At 39.3% G+C, this 23,998-nt stretch overlaps 1 protein-coding gene across 3 annotated transcripts in view; it reads right to left on the reverse strand.

Annotated features, from left to right (window-relative positions):
- Positions 1–23,998, reverse strand: part of FBXO11 (F-box protein 11) — a 73,757-nt gene that overhangs the window by 44,416 nt on the left and 5,343 nt on the right. Inside the window, exon 1 of one of the 3 annotated variants that reach the window (XM_083827817.1) lies at positions 22,915–23,047. The exons of the other annotated variants lie outside the window; for them this stretch is intronic. Within the exon in view, the coding sequence (XP_083683943.1) occupies positions 22,915–22,921 (7 nt within the window). The 5' untranslated portion in view covers positions 22,922–23,047. Of the gene's footprint in view, positions 1–22,914; positions 23,048–23,998 lie in introns of those variants that run through there. 3 annotated transcript variants of the gene reach the window in all.

The raw sequence follows: 23,998 nt of genomic DNA on the forward strand, positions 1-23,998 counted from the left end.
CAGGCTAGATATGTTTTCAAGTAAAACGTCATAGCAATCATATCTAAAACAGATATTGGGGACAATAGATTTCTAATGATCAGAATCACTGAGCTATGAAGCAGAAAGGTTACATTATTTAATAAGACTGAATCTGGACATTCTTGATACCCGTAAACTCCAAAAAGAATGAATTAGAAGTTTATAAATAACTGTCTTTAGCACTGCCACATCTAAAAAATGAACTGACAATCCCCACCCACCTTTTGTGTTTCTCATATCTTAAAAAAATGAAGTTGGGAAAAAACAGTATAGGAACGAGCAATAACTCAGTGAGAATGCAGATTTTACTTGATGCACCTACATTTTGGATTTCAAGTTTTCTATGGCCCATAACTGATCCATCTGCAGGAGGATTCTCCTGCAATGCATGGGTACCTAGAGAAGTCTGGCTGAGAGAAACATTACTCCCCTTGAAATGACAGGAAAGCTTTGTGTAACAAAACAATCCAGCTAGCTAGAAATCTCGGTATGACTAAAACTATTGCAACTATTCAAGCATAACTCCCATAAAGCATAATCTCAGGGCACAATCACTTAACCAAATTTTCAGGAAATGGAAGCCTCCCACAGATTTCTTTGCCATAAGCCACACCTGCAGAGCACTGATGTGACACAAGGAAGGGGTGGTGGCAAAACATCCTGCTACTAGCCGTAGTAGCAGATTTAGAAATCCTTGCCGTCTGCCTTATAGAGACTCAGTATCAGAAATAACTGGCATCTATCAATACACTGGGCCAGGGGAAAGCCAGTTATGTCAAGGAACAGTTTCGATATACGGAACTAGGAATTTCCTAAGGCTCTTCAGAAGTGTTTCTGAAATGCCTACCAATGATCTGTCCTGCAGTAGCAAACGAAAGATAAGATATGAGCTAAAGTATTTCAGGATTTGTTGGACAACTAGATCAAGCTAAAACAGATTATGCACAAAATACAGGAATTTTCTCGGACCCTTTAGTAATCCTTGGAGAATTCTACATAACGCCTAGAGTAGTTTGCTAAAGAAATTTCTGTTTTGACTAGAAAAATTGGGGAAGTATATAACTATCTTCAATCGTCTCTTCCAACCTAACTATTCTGTGATTTTAGTGTACACAGACCACCCTCAGATAATGGAAAATACTTCTTTCTTAGTACAAGGGATTCGTTTTTGAGCAACAATACAGCTCTTTATAATTAAAAAATAACAATATATTAAGTGTCAATGCAAGTTTGTGACAACCCCTGTTCAGGCTCTGAAGAATGCAGAGGTAAATCTCATCTATTTTAAGACCAGAAAGTGGAAAACTATAATTCTTGGTGTTACTTCCCGATTTAATTGAGTTGTCTTTTGGCTTTGTTGTTTCAGTCATATGAGTTGAAAGGCCATATAGCTCCGGGTGCTACGGGTAAGAGGGGGTACAGACAGTATGGCTTTTTCCTCTCTAAGCAGGAAGAGGAAAAAGTAGATTGGTAGTGCTTTAAAGCTTACTGGTTTGGGCTGATGTTACATCAAAGGAAGAAAAAAAAAATGAAGATCCAGGAACCATCAACTTAAGCACTCCGTATAATTTAACGTTACTGTAGGAAAACGGAGGATAAGCAAGGAAACCTCATAGTCTGACACTTTGTTTTTTTACAGATCCCAGGTAACATTTTGACAGTCTGTTGGCTTGTACTGTTTCTGAACGCTATGAAGCATTTCTCTTTTTTAAAAAATAAATAAATCCCTGCTGCTACTTACTGTACCAAGCAAAGTTTCCAAGTCGTATTTGGCTGCAGTTGCAACTTACCCAACCGTTAGCCTAGGAAGGAGCAAAAGGCCACCAAGTAGTCTCAGAGGCAAAAAGCTGTACCCCGTAACTTAGACATAAAGCAATGAAGAAAAAACACCTTGAGCTAATAATAGTCATAATTTCAGATGTACAACAGCATGCCACTAAATAACTGCGTCAACTGCAGAAGGTAAAATGTGAGATTTGCTACCTCTTTCGGCTATTTCCCCTAACTCACCATTACAATAATACTAAAACATGCGCATCACTTCCTCCTTCCCCTCCCCCCCACCAGCCCAAGTACTAAAATCAACATTTACATAACTTTCAAATGTTATAGCAGAAATGAAAAATTATGAAATATCACTATTTGAACAATATTATTAGAAACAGTATACTAAATACACTACACACCAAAGGGGAAAAAAGGGGGGGGGAGCAAGGCATTAAATCCCCCAAATTACTGTTCTTTACCAAAAAAAAGACAGAACCTCTATTACAGTATATATTTATTTTTAATCTGACTTTCAGTAAGGCCATTCAGTGATAATTAAGACACAAAAAGAAGCCTCTATTATCCTTGGACCAGGCAACAATACGTTGTATTTAATATAAAAGTCAAGCTCATTACAAACTACTAGACTTGCTCCTAACTGTGGCAAGGCTTGCATGCTGTGAGTCAGACATATCTGATCACTATTTACTCAGAAAATGTTTCAAAATGACTTTGCCTATTTTTCTGTTACTTGGATTACAAACTCCAAAGGGCCTGACGAGCAGGAAAGCATTGCTCTGTTTAGTTTCAGGGAAGTCACTATGAAAACAGCCCATGGACTGCAGTAAAACCAGGCAACATCAGGGCTCAGGAAGAACCTTCTTTGTTACTCATTACGTATCTGTTAGCATATATGGTATTAAGATGGGTTACAAAAGCTGACACCACATTATACAGTGCCAGTGTAGCAGGCATCTTCTGATTTGAATTTAATTTCGTTAATAACTACAGTAAAAAGGAAAAAGCTATCAAGATTGGAGTACAGTGGTAGTAATGGTTAAAAGTCTGCCTAGGTCCAAGCTGCTATGAGAAAGCAAATTGTACAGAACATCCACATTCAGACCACCTACTCTGGCAGATAAAGCTAAAAAGGTTTTCTACTCGGTTTTAAAATCCTGGCATATTACATAAACACGAATTGGAAAAAACAATGTTTTCCATCCCCAACACGTGTGTTAGAAAACACGTCAGAAAAGCTAGAAACAGGTTTTGTATTAGATGCTCAAGGCAGTTGCTGCACACGAAGGATTTCTGTTCTTCCTTGCCCTGAAGAACAAGCATCTCCCAACCACACCAATCCATCAGTTACTACAGCAGCTAATACACTGTTCTTGGACGTCAGCAGAAATCACATCCTGAATTTTATTTTTTAAAGTTATAAAACCAGATGGTATAGTTTTGAGACATTAATCCAATTTTCTACCTCTGTTTGTTTCAACTCCTTCCAAAAAAGCTTTTTTTTTTTATAACCATGTTTACTTTGAAAGACAGTTGTTATACTAAATATTCTAGTCTAGGTTTTTCTAAACATAAACACTCGGTTTTAATTCTACATGCATTGGTTACCCAGCCCATTCCACAGCACTTCATAATCTAATCCACAGTTTTCAGACCAATTGCTGCACAATGCCCACCTAGTTTTTACTTTGACATTTTCAACTGCAGTGGAAACATGCAGTCAGATGCAGACTGAGCTTTTTTTTTTTTTTTTTGAGACCATTAAAAGCAGTATCATGCATGAAACGCTGCTTCAGTGAACTTCTAAGAGCTTTTTTATAAGTAGTTATTAGATTTCCATTTGTATTTTCTATTAACATTGTCATTACAGATCGTTAGGAGCTCTTACATGGGGATTTATGGATTTATGTATGTATTTAAATGCATTCCCACTTCAGAAAAAAATACATTTTTATTACGTGCTTAAACTGATTTTGACACAGGAACTCAGTTTTCAGTAAAGCTTCAGAGACTGAAAGACCAGCACCTGCAACTGCTAAGGCATGCGCGTGCAGGAGGTGTATCAGAAGTCAAACTGCTTTTAGCAGTTGCAATTTAGCTTTTAAATTTTTTTTTTTTTGGCAACTAATACTAGTTGCTGATTTTTTAATTTATTTATTTTTAAGAAATACTGAAGTTAAAGTGTAGTGGCAGCTTAAGAGTTTCCAAATTGAGATGTTTGCAATGAATTTTCTCAACTTCAAAACTCTGTGGGTGATGCCCTGGTTCTTGATGAAGTATTTCTAAACTACTGACAGTTTCTTGAAGCAAAATAAATAAATAAATAAATAAATCTAGGTTCACTTTCTCAACTATCTCTCAACTGTTTCTCTCCTAGTCCCAATCTGGCCACAGCTCTGTTTCAGTAAGCAATATGTAAATGTGATTTGATGAAAAAAACAAATACTAGCAGCCTCAACTGGAGATTTTTTAGTTTTCAAATAAGAGATGCTTGTTACTTGTTCTTCAAACTATTCTTAACAGCATTAAGAAAGAAATTTCAAGTAGGCGGCATAAGCTTGGTTATCTGATAGCAAACATAACTCACAAGACAGAAAGGAACTACCAGTTTTTCATATTGTCTAAGACATCCACAGGTAGGTGCTGAAAGCTTTCAACATTGTTTTGCAACTCTCCATTCCCTTTTATGTCCAGTCTTTCTGTATATCCACAGCAGAACCCTGAACTTTACTTATTGTTAAACAGGTCCTCATACTTCTGCACCAACCTCCCATTTCATTTAATTTCCATAGTTCTGGAAATTCACCCATTGTAAGACCAGGTAGAACAGCTGCCATTTATTCAATATCCATACCGAAGTCTGGACCCACCACACCTCCCACAAACTCCCTTTAATTTGTCATGCCTTAGTATAGTAAGTTTCTATTTAAAAAGCTACTTAAAAAATATGTTCATGAGCTGTAAAAGCTGTTTGGACATACGTAACAAAATTTTCCTGAATATTTTGAGAGAGAATAGTTTCTCTGGAAAGTTAATGGGAATACTAAAAGATGCAAGATTCCCCAGAGCAGCTGTCCCACTGGGACACCTCTATCCCATGTCTGGTGCTGAATCCCCTTCTCCCAATCAGCCCCATATTCCCAACTGTTCCACAGGCCTGTGCAGCTTGATCCTTTCTTTCAGCTTTTCATAAAAAGAAAAATAATACTGAGAAGTATTAAGCAAATACATATAGACTAGAAATGCAGCCGTTTGCACATGCATAGCTGTTGAGGCATTCTTCTACAGACAATTTTGATATATATATACAAAAATATGGGAAAACAGTCACAGGCCTATGGCCCTTGAACAGTTCCAAGCACACTGATCCACCTGAAAAGATAAACACTTCATTTAGCCAAATTAATTTTACTTAGTACAACAGGCTAGGTCAGTCACAGTGCCTCAGTTAAGGAGGGCTATCATTTCATACTATTAACTTATTGTGGATTTTAGGTCATCTGGCTATATCCTGGAAAGGCTGCAGGAATAAGGAGTATTAACATTAAGAAGGAACACCGCATAACAAACAAGGCAGATGGCTAACAAACCTTCAGGTAAGTTCTGTATGACAAATAATCTTCTAGATAATTATCTCTTTTAGAGGACAAACTGTTCAAGTATTATCTTAAAAAAAAAAAGAAAAGACTTCTCTGGTCCAAAGCACTGCAAAAGTTAACTTAGAGCTACAAATAGGGAGCACTAAAGCACTGGAAGGACTTTTATTAAAAAAAAAAAAAAGAAGAATCCATCTGAACATAAGGAGAGGCTTCTTTACTGTGCAGATAACTGAGCACTGGCACAGGTTGCCCAGAGAGGTTGTGGGGTCTCCCTCCATGGAGATCTTCTAAAGCCATCTGGACGTGGCCCTCGGCAACCTGCTCTAGGTGGCCCCACTAGAGCATAGGGTTGGACCAGATGACCTCCAGAGGTGCCCTCCAACCTAAACCATTCTGTAATTCTGAAAAAACCCTCAGTGCTCCCTTGTCTTCTCTGAGCATTTACAAAACCTCAGCTGAAGCTACTTCTTAGCATTCTAATTTTGAAATATCTTGGCATCCTGGCATGAACGAACAAATCAAAGTACCTAAAAAGCAAACCGTTGTCCCAATAAACTCTCAACCATTTTTCTTACCCTCCAGAAAGGCAGCAGTGTGTTTGAATTTCCATATAATAAATTAACAGTCATGGCACCTTGGGTACCATGCTTTACAGTCTCACAAGCACCCAGTCCTTTCCTGTAAGTCTGCCTGGAACATGCCAACACAGACTGTAAGCCTGTGTCAGCCATGGCTTTGGTAACACAACTCATTTGAGGTACAACAAATTAAGGGAATACTCAAATGAAAAGCTCGAAAGGCTGTTCCAACCATTTTTGAAGGATGACCTAAGTTATGAGCGTGGACAACCCATGCAGTCAGCAAAGAGAAGTCGCTATCTGAGGACAGACAACTCATTCACGGCTTGACTTCGGTGTGCTGAACAGCCAGGTAGCTTCCCCACTCCTGCTGAACATATGAAGAACTCACGTATTTACCAGCATACCACCTCTAGATTTCACATTTCCTGGTCTAGCTAAAACACCAAAGCTTTCACCCAAGGAATACTTCGTTTATAAAACAAAAGCTTGTGTATTAGCATCTCAAAAACCTCAGACCATATTCATTGTACCGAGTACTCCACACACCCCTAAGTCCCAGACCATACAGTACTTTTAACTGTGCACATGTAAAGTTTCATAACTTCATGTAGCTTGCATATCTATGTAAACGTGCATATTTTCTATGCCAGCAAGTGTTACCGCAATAAGCAGAGAATCTCTCTGTATCCAAACATATTTTGTTAGCAATAAGCCCATTATGAAGGAATATGAAGAATGGTTTAAGTTAAAGTGTCAACAGCACAGTAATTTAAAGAGGTCTGATTAAGTATAAAATATAACTTGTTAAAAATGATCTGCAGTTAGAGAAGCTTCCTTCTTCCTCTCTTAAGTTTCCATAATGCACACATTAACCCATTCCTTCCCAGATGTAAAACCCAGGTGTTTTTTTGGGGGGGAGTACCTCATAGGGTACTTCTACACACTTGACCAGGCAAGTAAAACATTGTGAAGCCTCTGAGAACACACTACATTTACTTAATAACAAATAGCTGAAGGGCTATTGGTTGATGAAGACTTTTTAAAAGCTATTTTATAGTAATAACAACCTTTTTACAAAACTGACACTGACGACTAGCTTATGAGATCACTGTCAATTTAGTTATGTCTACAGGAAAAATAAAGGTCTGTCTCAAAGGTCATTAGCAGAAGTTTTAGAAAAGGAGGACTCAAGCAGTTTCCTTCCTCACCTTGGTACATTGAAGACTCTTCCAAAAGCTAAGGAGAACATGTTTGCATGTAACCCGGAAGGTGGACACGGATGCAGCCACACAGAATTGAAGAACTGGCCTGCGTGATCTCACGTACACTGCTCAATTTTGGTTGTACCAAAAATAAAAGCTTTACCTGCAGGAGTACGGGAAATATTTATCCCTCGCTACTAGAGATGAGAAGAAGTCTGACAAAATCCCAAACATCCAACAGATCTCCCTTTAAGGAAACAAAGCGTCCAAAACGCAGGTGCGGGATGGAAGCAGGCCAGCGATAACCTCCCGCTGCTGTCGAGCGGCCAGGCCCTCCCAAGCACAGCGGGCTGCGTACAGGCCCACAGCCCCAGCGGGTACATGTATGGCCCCAACGCAGAAAGGTGGGTGTGCAGAGGTACCTACAGCAAGCTCTGCTCCTTTCGCTCTCTTCCTGTCCCCATCTCATGCTCTTCCGTTCTTCTGTTTGTGCCAGAACAGGGAGGCATTTGGCTCACAAGTACAACCCGCTTCAGTGCTCTTCAAAATAGTATTTTTCTCCCGTTTCTTTCACCAGAATGAAGTATTTACACAATTACTGTGCACTATCTTTATACAAACTTGTAAGTATCTTCCTAGTACAAAAGATAGTTCACCCTTTCTCCATGTTACAGCTTTAGGCTCCCAGTGTCTAAAATGCAAGAAATGTTACTCTGCCAATTCATGTTTCACAGATCTTTGCAACTGTAAATTCAAGTACGCTAGAACACATGCTTGTTCGCACTGAAAAAAAAACACCCCACGATTTATGTGCTAGACATGATCCATGCCAACTAGAAAACCATAATAATAATATATTCAACCTCATACACCTCCATTCTAAATTACAATTTGCTAAAAGTGAAGCCGCATGTGATTGCTCTCCCTTCCAAAGTATGCTCTCAAACTAATGAATTTATAGACTTTACTAAGATGGCTGTTAACATCAGCGAATTGAATTTATGTTGCTTGCCCTATTTTCTGTCAGTCTTGGTAATCACTCTGGTTTCACCTTCCTTCAACAAATGATCCTGTCACAGTTTCACCTGTGCTTAACTCACCAATCAATCTGACATACCTGTCAACTACTCAGTTGTTCTGGTGTTAGTCACTCGCAGGAGCACCTAGGGACAGTCATGTTGGTCACTTCCAACACAGACCTGGGGGACACAACACCTCACCTTGCCCTGGTGGCCTCGTGGACATTGTTACAAGCACAACTAGAACAGGAGAAAATAAGGCACACGAAGTAATTGTGCTGAGTATGTTTTTGCACAAGCATACACCAGCACGTTGACCATGGTTTGGGGATTACATGAGCGTTGTTCACTTTTCTTTGCTCCTACTGGCTTACTCGCGGCCAACTCTTTTTTCTTACTTAGAGATCTGGGATGATGGCTACATCTGGGATGATCGATACATCAGTTAAGAGCTCTGCCTTCAAAGGCCTGCTTGAAACTGAAGGAGCCAATTCAGAACTGGTTACAGCCATCTCACCATGCTCTTTACCTGAATCACAAGCGTATGAATGATTAATGTCTTCCAGAATTATGCCAGGAAGGGTTAAAAAAAACAAAAACATAGAAACAGACATTGCTGCTTACAGTCTTTCAACTGCTGCTTCTTTCAAACATCACTGCTGACAAGAACTACAGTTTCCACTGCTTGATCTAAATTAATTTACCTTATGCCAACACTTAGGACATCAGTTCAGTACCAGAAGTCCTTCCTTTTATTAACCACATTTTACTCTCATTTTTCTTCACTTTGCACTTGCAAACTCTACAGAAACAACAAAGCTCATTAAACCACAACTGAAGTTTAACAGAATGGCCACTGTTTACCTGCAAGATAACAAGAGCATCTCGATGCCATAAAAGCATACATGCGTTTCAGAAACTTACAACCCCCCCCAGAAAGGTGTCTGGAGAGCAGTTAAACTTGCAAAGAACATACACAGCCTTTGGCTTCTCTGTACTCTCAGGTAAGGGCTGGACAAGCAGACATTATTCAAAATCTGCAAAAGGGAAGGTTTTCAGGCAGCAAGGACAGAAGACTACTTTTAAATACTGATTACACCTTGAAGAACCTCATTGCTGTACAGCAACTGGCTAACAGTATTTTTCCTCCAGGAGATGTCAGAGCACATCCCACTACTGATGACAAACAAGGAGCACAAAAAAAATTTGGTGCATCAGTCAAACCATGATTGAAAAACCTATGAAACTTGAACATCGAATCAGACTGCTATCTTTGATGTGTAATACTTGGTGAATTATTTCATGTCAGCGCTGTGTGGGTTTTTGCTGCTGGCACAGGAATGAGAAACGGGCCAGAGTCTGACCTATGATGGAATGAAACTTCATTTGCAGTTGATAGGCACAACCAACACCACTAGCAGACAGATGCACTCAGCTATCTACAGCGATATTCTGAGAAAATATCATGGCAGTTGAAAGTGTCCAGTCACAACCAGAAACGAAGAAGTAAATGAAACAAATCATCGTAGAGATGTACTTCCTTTCAGAAAAACCTCAAGTATCTTTTGAAAGTGTAAAGAAAAAAACCTCTTATGGAGAAAGACACTTCTAAAAACATTTCTAAAGAAAAAAAAAAGACTATAGCTCAGTCTCTGGAAGGACTTATAGGAGGTTCCACCTTTCGTGGAGGAAAGTTTGAGACCTCTATCGCAAAACAGAGCTATGCATGTCTGCACACAAATGCCAGATTATTTTTTATATATATGTATGTATGTATGTATAAATGCATTGAAGAGAAGGCCCCACTTCATTCTGCTCCAGTCCCTCTACCTTTCTTGCATTGTTTGATCCTGGAGAACTGCAATGTTTCATGGAACACTGGTCAATGCCAACAATTCAGCTCTAATGCAGTTCTATCACATCTGGGGATGAGAGGTTTTCACCGACCATCAAGTACCCTTACCTTGAGGAAAGCCTCTCTACAGTGTCCAAGTCTTCCTAGAGGAAGACCTCCATAAAGGATCTGCAGACTAATGATACTGTCTTTTAGACAGTCATTCCATGTACCCTTTCCACTTTTCTTGGCAGACCAGTGCCTGCATAGGTTAGTGCAAGTACAGGGCTCAGCCTTAGCACAAAGGCTCATGACACTCATCAATTGTTAGTCGTTCTCCATCCAAAGCAGAAACCCTGGATTACTGCTCATTGTTTCTGTTTTTGCCACTAGCAAAATGGAGATAATTTAAGTGTTCTAATACATATCAAGGATATTTTACAAGTGTATTTTGCAGTGTATCCTGCTGTATTTTGTTTGACCATATAGAATACTAGCCATCTTTGATACATTCATGCTTAACAAGCTCCAAAAACCGTCTAAAATGTATTCTACAGAATTCATTCCAATAAATAATGTTTATTCACAAACTATGGTTCAGTTAAAAAAACTGTTTGCATTCTGTAACAACAGAATGAACAAGAACATTACAATGCTAGTGTATTTATTAAAGTAGTATTTGTTCATGTGATTTTTCATAGCTGTTTTACCACAGAGTTTTACAGAGTAATTCAAGATTAATAGCTTTCACAATGCATTAAGCCTCACCTTTCTGAACCCAGAAGTTTTCTACAGCAATCTTTACTTTTTCCCCCCATACCTATCTTTACTTCCCCCCAACACAAACAATCTGTCCTACATTCCAGATCCTATAAATACATCATTTGGGTTAGCTTTCTTGCGTTTAGTTGATTACTGGTTTCTTGTTCCTAAATTCAAAAAAAAAAAGAAAATATCTTGGTAGGAAAAAGTATTTCTGAAAATTTTCTACCGCAGTTATGTAGCGATATCTAGTATTAATTCACCAAGAGCTGTAAATCCCTTTCCAGAAGGCTTTATTTTTTTTTTTTTGTGCAACATGAAGAACAGACTTCCACACTCTCTCTCCTCTGCCACATCTTCTTCATCTTTTGCTTACTTCCTCCCCACAAACTATAACAGAAAGCTGTGGAAGAGTCCTGTTATTTGTTTTAGAAATCTGACATTATTATTTATCACATAGGACAAAAAATTACTTCATATTCTATGAAGTTTGAGTTCCAGCATTTCTGACTACAAATTTCACTTGCAGGAAAAAAAAAAAGGCAGCAGAGGAGGATTCCAGTGTGTTCTACTCCGTACAAAAAGTAGCCAGCCACAGGGGCTGTTTCCCCCAAATATTTCAAGAAGTTTCAGGTATAAAGTATGCATAATAGGCTGAAGACTTCATAGCACAATCCTCCAGGATATGCTACCTTTTTTTCAAGGTGACTTGTTTTTCTAGTCATTCAGGTAAAGGAAAAGAAATCCAAAATATATCCACCAATTTCTAAGATTCTCTACCTTTAGTTCCTTCCCACAAAAGGCTGGTACTCTTCACCTTCAACACACCCATCAGTAACAACATGAAACACTGCAGAGAGCTTCACTACCTTTTCCTCTTCAAGTTTCCTCTGAATCTCTTTACACATTAAGGCTGCACCCAACAACTGAGCTGCCCCTACTTTGTGATCACAAAGCAGGCTTCTCCAAGCGAGGTAGAAATGCCTGCATCTGGCACTTCTGTTTTAAGGCCTAGAAGAGGCTGCTGGACACCCATCCTGAGTCAGGACACTTACCTGCACTTGATTGTCTTCTGCTCCAGCCATCCATAATCACTGAAGGTTCCCGTCACAAACTGGTCTCTTTAGGAACAGGCACTGCAAGTCTTTTTTCAGAACATCTTCTGCCTGACATGCATGGAGCACTCAAAAAACACCCACCTACTTTTTATTACCTGGGTAGCCATATCGCATATGATAAGACAGCTATAACAAGAGACAACAAAACCAACTATACAGAAGTTATTGCAGGGGTGGGGGGACGCGATACAAAAGGGACACCAACCCAACCCACTCAAGGGAATCCATCATCAATACGAGTGCTACAACACACTCCAACTGAGGAGCAACCTAGACCTAAGTTCTTCTGCAAGACAATTATAAGTTGAAAATAGAAAAAAGATGACTAGCCAGAGTTTAGGTTATAATATATTAGACTTCTACACCTACTGCAATTAAAAATAAAGATTCTGTAAAGAAATTCTTTCCAATTCTCCTGAATAGTGGATAGAACAAGAGGAATTACTCTATACAGACTTACAAATCCCCATTTTCTAGTAGCTTTTCTTCTAGTCTCATCTGAAGAAGCTTATTCACATCTTCTGCCTACCACCAGCCTCCTCAGCCTCCAAAAAAAAAAAAAAAGAGCTCTGCTGGTGCCAGGTAACAGCTATGCATCATCCTAACATTTTAACTCATTTGTAGGCAATACAGTAGTCCATACTACTCAACAGAAAACGTACATACACAGGCTCCAGGTATGAGAAACTCCACAGTAATATAAATAAGGACTTCCTAAACCTTGGTACAATCACTAGATCTAGCAGCAGACGCAAAGGCCTCACATACAGGCAGGAGGCTGATAATTCTCTCAAGCTATATACACACCCATTACTTCTAATTAAACATACGGAGAGGCAATTCATATACATTGGGGTTCCCACCTAGTATCAAGTAAAGCATACAACAACAACATCAGGTATTTTGTGGATCAAATGCACTAGTTAAAAGCAGTTACTCAAACAAAAAAAAATTAAACATTAAACATTTATAATCACCTAGCCTTGGAGAGGAAAATTCATATTTCAAGCTCAGACATGATTTACTACCAGGCAGTAAACTGTTGAATACATATAATTAAGCGCACACAACAGTACTATGCTAACAAGACTAAGAGCAGCAGTTAGGTAAAAGACCAAAAACATCCTGCGTTTCAGTGACCATTTCTCTATTCCAAGTGTTAGAGCTGTTCACTTCATAGTGGTGCCCAGCTACTAGTCAGACAGCGTGAGCATTCCCACAAAAAAAATAAGTGAAAAGCTGTGACATTACAGGATTTTTGAAGAATTTAATTTCATTTCACACTCAAGTGCTAGCCCTCTGTTTTTTAAGGCAGAGGTTTGTGTTCTGTATGAAAGAAACAGAAAGGGGAGCAGCTTCCCTTGAGCAAAAAGGAAGTAACGGATTGTGGCTGAAGATCAGCTAACCTCAGCTATTAAAGCGTTGGGGATGTAAGAGAATCATACACAGCTAAAAACTTCTAGAACCTATACAGCAACAAAAATCACCAATGATTTAACACAAATGCAAAAAAAAAAACACACACACAAAACAATACCTCTTTTGGTGCCCTCAGCAGACAAACACAGAGCTGCAGCTGCTTGAGTAAAGAGCAGCTCAAAATTAATTTTTCATCTTCTATGAAGCAAAGCCCTGATGTGAACTGGTTGCCCACTGTAAAGACTGAAGAGCTCTGGATTCCCAAGAAAGAAGAGAGATGAAAGCAAGGGAAGGAGACCATTGTGTATTAAAACACAAGTTAAACACCATTTAAAATACATATATGCACACACTACAACCCCACAGCTTCCTCCCTCTCCTACCTTGCTTAATGTGACCGCCTCAGACAAGACAGCATGCTTACCAATATAAAGTTGTTGCTAAAATATCTTTTAGGAATCATGGTATAGGAGAACAGAGATCAAAATCAAGGCAACTAGCTCATGAACCTGAGCATCTGAAAATCCAAACTACACCTGACAAATCATTTATCAGAAGCAACTGGACTGAAAACAATTTTGAAAGTGGCACTGACCTTTACTTTGCCAGCATAGAAATAGAATAGTTTGTCTGTGTCTCTTCTGGTACTTACAATTGCAACTTATTTTCCTTCAATTAATAACAATGGTGGTTTTTTTTGCTGTTGCTGTTGTTTTTTAATCCAACTGTATTTTTCAGATTAAGTTTAGTTCTGTATTATTCAATTTCCTGGGAATTTGTGAGGCAATTATTCATGACAAATGCTTCCACTACATCAGGAAAAAATGTTGTCAGAAGTTTGCTTTCACCCAGCAAATGATATGACTTGGGAGGACAGCTGTACAGAAAGGTTTAACTGCAGACTGTTCTGAGCTGCACGCCCCAATGAGGAGATGCTCCAGACATCCCACTGCGTTTTCAGAAGAACACGCTCAGCCTGTGGGCCCTCCCTATTATTTTTAGATGTTGTGAATGCACAGTCAGCACTGAGACACATTCCGAGACCAAACCAAGAGTTTATCAATTTTGTGCTGGTGGAAGACATGTTAGACATGCCCTTTAACAGTCTCTGGTATACTGGACATGCTAGAGAAGTGGGGAGAAGTGGTCACAGCACATGTATGCCAGCCAGTAACAGTTTTACAAAGGTCCTTTAGAAAGCAACAGCAGCTAGTTTAAATTGAGCAGAATACCATCTGCACCTGTCGGGATTATGACTAAGGACTAAGAATCCCCTACAAAGTTACTCTGTTTCCTACCTTTTACCCCAGGCATATGAGCTGGCTATATGGGATGAAAAAAATAGCAGGAATTAGGCTCACGCAAGAGCAAACGTAAAATGCCATCCTCGGCAATCCAAGTCCTCCTGAAAACAGTGAGCTATCAGCTCATTCCTGGATTTGAAAAAGCAAGGAAGCCAACCAATTGAATAAAATATACAGGCAATAGTACCTCCTTTTCTGATAAAAATACTCAAACCATTTCAAATTAAAAGCCACATACTGTTTGACTACCAACTGCAATGTGTTCTCCAGCTATTTTCCCAGCAATTACCTTTCGTAAGCCCAGTCTTCCTCAGATAAAACAAGGCTCAGTGCTTTTTTTCCTCTACTCACAGCAACAGATCCAACCATGATCAGCACCATTAAGAGGTCAGATGTCCTTACTCGGAAACCCATACCAAAACCACTGATGATAGATTTCTTAAGAAACCTGTGCAAAATCTGAATGTTCGAACCTTCCACGTGGTTCTTTCCCTAGGCTGTCTCAACATATTCCCTTCAATCTTTATGTTTTATAAAGTAACTTGATTAGAAGTAAGAATAATTTTCTTATATTATATGACTGGCTCAGTGCACGCAGAGACGAACCTACAGCTTCACAACCATCCTATTATTGTTACATCTTGAAACTGCAAAAAAACAAGTCTCTAAGAACACAGAATACACATCATATGAAAGCAATTTATTCTTGCAGAAACGTCCACTTGTCCTCTTGGGATTTTTATTTTAATTAATTGCACAAATAATTAAGGGAACCCCTACCCTCTTTCTTACCAACAAATAAGGGCTCTGACTGACAGGTAGTGGCAAATTAAAAAAAAGTCTGCCAGCTGAAGCAAGCCTCACCCCCTCCAGCTGCCCCTTGGAATACAAGTTGTTGCCCCAGTGACAGATGGCCATATAGCTCGTGGCAATTCAAGAGCAGCTCCAGGTTTCAGCCTAGCATAATTAAGCAAGCCAACTGCAATTCCCCTTTACCTTAATAATGCTGCCCTGAAAGATCAAAGCACCACCACGGCCATATTTTGAGCTGTTCAGTGATCCCCACCTTGAACAGGGATCAGCTGGGACCAGAGGACAAATTACAGCTGAGAACAACAACCCCCACTCCAACCATCTCGTGTTTATCTTGGGACAAGCTGAGCACTAAAATAAGACAGGTACTGAACCAAGAGAAACAGCACAGCTCCTTGACTATGGTACCCGCTACAGGAACCTTAAAGCACCAAGTTCAATTTCGAGCTTTGCCATGGATGCAATTCCATGATCAAGGGAAGCCAACGTAGGGCTATAATGCTACCAGAAAAGACAGTACGGACCTCTTCCCACCAGCTCCCCTACATAACGTCCACTGGTTGGACAGTGGAAGTGTGGGAAAGAAGGAAGGACAGACAGACAGGCATCAAATCCCTTTTGGTGGCCATCTACAATCCGACTGCTTAAATCAACAGCAAGATGGTGCCTACAGACTTCCCTGGTGATTTTGGACAAGTTAGGACTTTTCTTAACACTTTCATTCCCCACTGCTGAAGTCAGAGCACCGGTACTTCACTGTATCAGAGGCGTGTTCCACAGCCGCCCTCGTTGCACAACTGAACTCTACGAGCCGCAAGACTGGTACACAAAAACATCCAAATCAGTAAAACAAAGGGAAATACCTGTACTCAAATTACTCTAGGCCATCACTATAATAGTCATAAAAAACCATGGTGGGATAAGAGACATTTTCCACACACATGCACCACTGAACGCTTGAACAGTAGGGTTTTTTTGTGTGTGTTTTTTTTTTTTTTTTTTTGTATATGCTGAGAATTGACTTAGGAAAAAAATTCTGCAAGGAGTCAGGAACCTCCTGGACTAGAAATTGCTCCTTAGCCTAACTCCATCTACCACTGTTACTGAAACTACTGAAAGAGGAAACAGCCACTGAATTACTCCTGTTGCTTTAAAGTAAGAAACTGAATATGTATATATGCATGAGTGAGTCTCTTCATACGAGGAAAAAAACCTAGCTTCTATTTGAATCCCTAAGATCATAACATCTTATATAAACACACCGACCGAAGGAAATTTCGTCTATGTAGGGAGACTTTACCAGCTAGGTTTGGAGAAAAATACTTCAGAATTTTGTCTCCACATATGTGAAAAATATCTGATGGCGGGGGGGGGAAGAGACATGCCTTGGGAGGACATTTATCACCCATGTGTACTTATAAAAAAGGAACTTTTTTTTTTCAAAAAAAAAAAAAACCTACAAATCCAATGCGAGCAGGATTTTTCAATACTAGCTTCTATGAGCCTGCTATTCTGACCTATACCTCTTTGCCCCCTTCTCAAACCATATTTTGATTTCAGAAGCTACAGGAATTAAACAAATTCTGTAGCCAAAGCTTAAAAATAGTTCATTTTCTGTAATATATTTGGCCACTTCTGCAATAGGACAGAATAGAGGTCAGGGAAGATGACAAAACAAAAACATATATGCCTTTATATCCCAGAAATCTTGAAAAGATAGATAAGCTAACCAGGCTCAAGCAGTCCCCCAGCCACCAGAACATACACACAGTATTTTTATCACTGAAAATAAAACCTTTCTGCCAACAGGGCCCTACACACAAGTATTCAAATCATAGTGAATGTTTAACACAGTACATGCGCAGAATTTTAGTGACTGCAACAGCATCAGAACCTCACGAAGACACCAAAACAGATGACTTTCAGTTTTTTCCTACTATTTAAAACTTGCTCGTTATGCAAGTGGCATCATTCAAGTGACAGGAACAGTTGAAAATTTCTGCCTTCCCCAGCCATTAGAGTACTTCTTCAGTGGACAGTTATCTGCTTGCTAACACCAGTAGGAGAGAGGAATTCTGGAGGTCCTACGTTGCTGGTAAGGAGAATCAACAGGGCAGCAACCAAAGTATATTAAGTATGCAAATCGCTGTGTCCAGCTCACTAAGATGCTCAATGTTTCCAGACATTATTCTTGATTTCACCTGACTGTGTAACACTTCAAAACTTCATATTTAAAAAATACATTGGCAGCTCAGAGCACTCTGATCTTCGCCATTAAGAAGACAAGTAAATGACAAGCTATGCTGCCTGTTGGGATCTGCCCAAGAAGACGGGAATGAATCCACTTTTACAGCAAAAGTGGAGGGCAGGTATTGCTTGGTATACGCTTCAAATAGTTAAAAATTGTGATTTTGACATGTGCAAACCATTTTTAACTGCCACTGTATTAATTAGTTAAAGCAACCCACAGCAAAGTACATGCTCAAATCTTCAGTTTCTTGATAAAGTTTTCTGAAAAACATAGGCAGAAAAATTAATGAAGTGAGCACGAAAATATAAGGTTTAACTTAAACTGAACTAATACACAGTGTCAATATTGAAAACTTCAAATAAATTGAATAACATGTCAAAAATAAAAAGGAAAGGTAATTCCAAACAGATTTTTACAAGTAAGTTCACACTTCCTTTATACATCTCATCTTCACTCTAAGTACAGAAGCTAAGCTAATAGCTATACCAAAGCAAGAAGCCTCCAAAAGACGAAGTATTTCTTTCAACATTAACATATCCAGTATATTTTCTTTTAAAGTTACATACTGAGGTTATTTTGTCTATAACTGAAAATCAGAATTTTACCTCTTCCTCTTCTGTTGCATGTAGAAAAAAACAGGTTTAGCTGAGAAAGCTGTCAGAAAACTTCATTTCCTGCTAACATTAAAAATGAGTTTCACTCAAACTCAGTTGTTCAAAAGTCACTTAGGCAAAATGGGAAAGGCAGCACCATACTGACATGTACCATGACAGCTTTCTCTTCAAACAGGACTTCATTAGATACCCAGTGAACCTAGCCAGGTATGCCCTTTTCGATTATTTAAATCTTGTAATTTAAAGTAAAGTTTGACCATGGCAAATATCCACACTGATGATGGATACACAATCAAATATATCAACGGATTATTGATCACGAGCTGCTGTGACTGAGAAACTTGGCAAGATATGAAGGGGTCTAAACTCACTATTGAAGGTCACCTGAAGTCACTCAGATATTACCTGTTATCACAACCATACCAATAATTCTTCTAATCATCCAGACTACAACAGTAGCCAAAAACATGCATCTCCTGCCTTCTCACTGTTGTTTAGCTAGCCAAACAGCTTCAAAACTTGCACTGAAGGAGGTTCTTTCAGCAGCAACTTGAAGCATATGCCTTAGAGGCTCCATTACCACATACCTTTGCAGAAAGTTAAAAACGGACATAGAGAGGAACCAAACGGATCAGAACAAAATGGTCATTCAGTGATGGAACACTTGCTACTCGTTTTCATATACTACAGCCACCTTAGAGACTTTCAGTCTTGCAGCACCCCAGGTCAGAAAGGATGGAGCTCAGGTTTTCCGTCACCATGGGTGATCTCAACATCGACGCTGCAGTCAATACAGTCAAATAACTGAGCAAGTGAAATTTCGGAGCAAACTGGTTTGTTTTGAACAACAGGTCTTATCACCTTCAGAAAAAGGTGAAACATCACACCTTGCCAAAGTCTTTAACGTAACAGCCATTTAAAGCTGTTGTCCATCCACCTTCAAGATGGCAACAACTCAAGGAAATGGCAGATACATCCATCTGGATGGTTATTACATCTAGTTTAAATTGAAGATACATCAGCTGTTGGAACACCTTTCTTGACTCTTGCTTTCATGATAATCAGGAAAGAGTTATTGAGCCAAAAAGCATCTGTTTTATCCTCAGATCGTACAAAAATGATGAAAATTGGAAGTTTTGCTGTGTTTCTGCAGCATAAAGTTTTTCTTTTTTTAAATCAATTGCAGCCTACTGTAAAGCGATGTTGATAGACCACCTTCACAACTGTTTATTTCTCAGAGAACCACATTAAGTCAGCACCTAGGCCTATGTCTTCAGAAGACTGAATTCCAGGAGTTACACTTTTCCATTCATTTTTCCCAAGTACAAGAAACATAGGAGCTGTACGTTTTACATAGTATTCCCTTAGAAATTCTCATCTGCTAAATAAGAAGAAATGGGAAGGACATTATTTGTCATACAGATGTAGGATCAGTAATGTAGTAATTAACTAACCATATTTGTCTTGGGAAAGAGTGGGAACTGATGTAGGTTCAAGAAGCAGTTCTAAGTTTTTGCTTGGGAGCCCTGGAAATTTAGTCAGGGAGCAAGACAGAGTGGTAATACCTGACTACTGAGAAGTTTTTTGTCCCACGCGCATTTAAGTAGTATTTTATATTTTTAATAATTATTGATGAAGCAGACTGGATAGCTACGTATTTACTGTCACAAACTCAAATTTCATATCACTAAGCACTAAGAAGAAAGTTGATTGTTTTACCTTTCATGTCAATTCAGATCAAACTCAGGTGCCATTTTGTGGTCAATGGGAATCTTTCAGCTAGCCAGGATTTCAGTGAGCTTTGAATCAGAACATCCAAAAAGCATTATTGAAGCATTAGAACGATTGACTTCTTTACGAAGATGCTTGGTAATTGCAAAGTAAAACCTACTTCTTTATATACGAGAAAGACGTATACCGAGATACTATGAAATAACCAACCTACTGTAGTGTTTTATGATGTGCTAATGAAGCTTTCAAAAGTTTTGCCAAAGGTAAAACAGACCTGCTAATTATAACATCTGACTGATTCTCTGGGTAGCATCTTTGTAGCAATCATTCCTTCAGCAAGGTATAGTCTCAAAACAGCAATGATAGAGCAAACTATGGCGAAGCCCTCATCTTACTGTTGTACAGATACACTCAAACTAGCTTGGAGACAGAAACTGGATTATTGTTTTAGCCAGGCACTCCAGCAGGTCTAACAATCCACGTGGACAAGGGAGTGCCTTGAAAGAACGTAATGAAAGAGGGTCAAGCTAACTCAAATTACCTTCCATTTGCCACAGGCTAAGAGCACACACATGAACAATTATGGTGCATCAGATACCACAGATCAGCTGACATCTGGTAACCTGTCATCCTGCAATAGCCTGTCCAAACACAAAGATAGCTTGAAATTTAGACAAACTGTAGAGTTAGAGCTCACTCCTGTTCAGAAAGCAGAGACTAAACTCACAAATTTTTGCCTCTAACTGCACACAACAAAAGAAAACCCACAAGTCAGAGCCCTTAAGGCAAGCAGGCTGTTTCCAAACACTACAAACCAGGATTACCAAAAGGAAATAGTTACTGTAACATGACCTATTCATGCTAACCAGCCCCTTGGTATAAAAGCATGCACGCAGCATGATGATCATGAGACTGCAAGTTCAGCTCTTCTGTTGATCTGGACAGTGGTTATTCAAAACAAGTACAATAATTCCAAGTACAGTTTTTAATTTTGCCTTGCAATGGCAATTCACAGTAGGACATAAATAAAAGACCTTTTGCTTCCCAACCTCGTTCCCAGGAATGCTTGTTTTCCCTACACAGTTTTCAGGAACCAGAGGGAGACTACCCTTCTAGCAGCCTACAGCCAGAGTAATGAATGCGTACTCCTGCCTTCCACCCCCCAATATTTTCCAGCCATTCCCCTGTCTCCCAGCCCAACAGCACTGTCTGCTAAGAGGTTTAGCTAATTTTCCAAATCAGTTTTCACTAACAATTGCAAAAACAATCATTAAGTAACAGCCCTAATCCTTACACCTATGAGGTTTGATTAAGTCAGGAAAAACAAAAAGGGGAAAAACTATGTACTTAATCAACACTAGACTGATGCTGACCTGATAGAGATATAAAATTTAATCAGTTTTTGGAACACAGAATCATTTGCACTGGAAGATAAATACTATTCTTTTGATACTGGAATAAAAGCAGCAATAACCAGTACATACTGGAATGATACAAATATATATTTCTGTTGAATTAACTAAGTAGAATCAAGAAACTGTAACAGCTTGTCATAAACAAATTTAAGAGCTTCAGCAATGACACCTGTAAACAAGAAACACCTATGCACCAGTTAGAGCTCCTACAGCAAACCAGTGCCTGAACTCTCACATTTAAGACACCAGGAGAGACCCAATGAACCTGGCAATGGGGTGGAAACTGCAGGTTTCTGTGACAACAGTAAATTTTATTCATGTTTTATTATACATGCAACAGCATGTTATCTTAGAACAAAGCCACAGCAGTGTTTGTGCAGCTCCTACGTAGTGGACAGGACTATCACCATTCACTGCGTAAGGCTACAGTCTCCTACAACACCAAAACTGCTTGACTGATTATCAGCCATGACAGCAAGGAGCAGTCCCACTTCCTCCCCCCCATCCCAGGTACATACCTGACGACCGCATCTCATACACACTGAGCTCTGCAGTTAGCTAGTTCTAAGTGCTTAACCAGCAAGTAACTATTCAGGTGGTGGTTTTGTTTGTTTTTTCTTGATTCTGAGCTTCCATGGTATTCTGGGTCAGGGTTGGCCTAAACCAGAGGAGCGACAACACAAGGCGGGGTATAAAAACATGCCTAGAAGCAGGAATAGTGAGACAACCCCTTCCCCTAGCAGGCAGGCTCTAAAATAACTTAGTTATCTTGTCAAAATGCAGCTAAAGGAAATACCTCAGAGGACTGCATAAGGAGCAGTCCTTAAAAGCCTGCTGAAAGAACTAAATGGTTTACAAGTGGTCATTTGTTGTTTGCCTGCATCCTAGCAGCTTCTATGAACAATAACATTTTAAGAACAGGCAGCAGCACAACAAGCAAACCTTATGTATTGAGAAGAACCACAACGATTACTATGCAACAGTTACCTTCTTAGAAGCATTCCAAAGTCAGAGATTTTAACCACCTCAAAAGAGTTCATTAAACTTTCTAGTAGGAAGTAAAATTAAACGTACCCATGCAGTGTCTTCTTTACTTCAGGATTTATATCTAGACCTTGCCTTCCTCTTTTACATCAATCCAAAATGCCTTCTAAAAGTAAAATTTTAATAGGTGTTTTGTAATTTCACTGTATATTTCAGTTTGCTTTCTCCCTCCCCCCCCCAGCTCATTTCATCAAGAAGCAAGACTCAAACTAAAATTCTAGGGATATGTTCACGTACTGAAGTTTAGCGCTACGAAAAATAATAAAAAACACTAAGTATATTTCCCCTCCTTTTCAAGTGCTAAAAAGAAAAGCACCACATAAGCAAGAAATCAGCATTAGTACTTAACAGTCAGAAAACAGAAGAGGATTAACTAATGACAGAAAACAACTGGAAACAAACCTTTCATTTTTTTTAAATTCTTATTAATTCAGTTACATCTTCTTTTCTTTGTTTTTATTAACCACATACTACACAGTTCTGATTTACTTTTCTTACTTCACATTAAATACGTTTACGATTGTACATTATAAACAGCGTGATTTAGAAATCTTAGAGAAACACACTACCTCCTCTTTATGGCAGATCAAACAGTTCCCAGCCACAAGCTGTAAAAGGAAGTTCAAGCCCTGCCACAGGTGACCCACATTACAATACACCTGGAGCATACTCCCAACACAACTTCCTTTGCAGAAGCAACCTAGAGCAGATGGTGACCAAAGGAGTTGTCTTCGCCGCAGTGGCTGCCCTTGGCCTCCTCGATGATATCGGCGTGCATATGCAAAGTAAGTACGCTTACTGCGCCAAACAGACCCCCACACGCAGCAGTCGCTTTGTATGTACACTGCAAACTGAAGCACTCGCCGGGCACGCCAGATTTACAGTGCTGGTGTGGAAGCTGCTACGTAAACTAAGCTGCAAGTCTGACGTTCCCAGGCAGCTGCTGGGCTGACAATGTGTTCACAGTACTCCAATTCTATGCGTATACACTAAATTCTTCCTATCCAGTGTGCATAACGTCTATTATGTGTAATGCCCTGCACACCTGCAATAAGCCTGACACGTGCTGGACACCTTTGGTCCACTCCATAACTGCGATGCTCCCAGGTAGCACTAGAGCAGGAAGGGGGCAGAGCGTAACACTCCCACAAAGCAGGAAGGTATTAAATAGACCAGTGTAGGAGACTGCATTTGCCCAACCTAAACCATTCAGCTCAAGGTTTTTGGAACACAGAAATAAAATTTGAAAAGACTTGCTAGTTCTCAGAAACTAACGTATGTTAATATTCTTATGAATTATGAAAAATACACCAAAACTATGAGCCAATCAGCATTATTACCAAGACCAAATATACTCTGTTTTGATCTTTGCAAACGAGATACGTAATCTTTAGCAAAAATTTGGCTCTTGTCCTACATGACAGACAATAGTACAAGTAAACAAGTACACCTCTTTTGTACTCCTGATGCAAAATCAGGATTTGAG

This window comes from Anser anser, assembly GCF_964211835.1.
Source record: "Anser anser genome assembly, chromosome: 3".
Lineage (NCBI taxonomy): Eukaryota > Metazoa > Chordata > Aves > Anseriformes > Anatidae > Anser > Anser anser.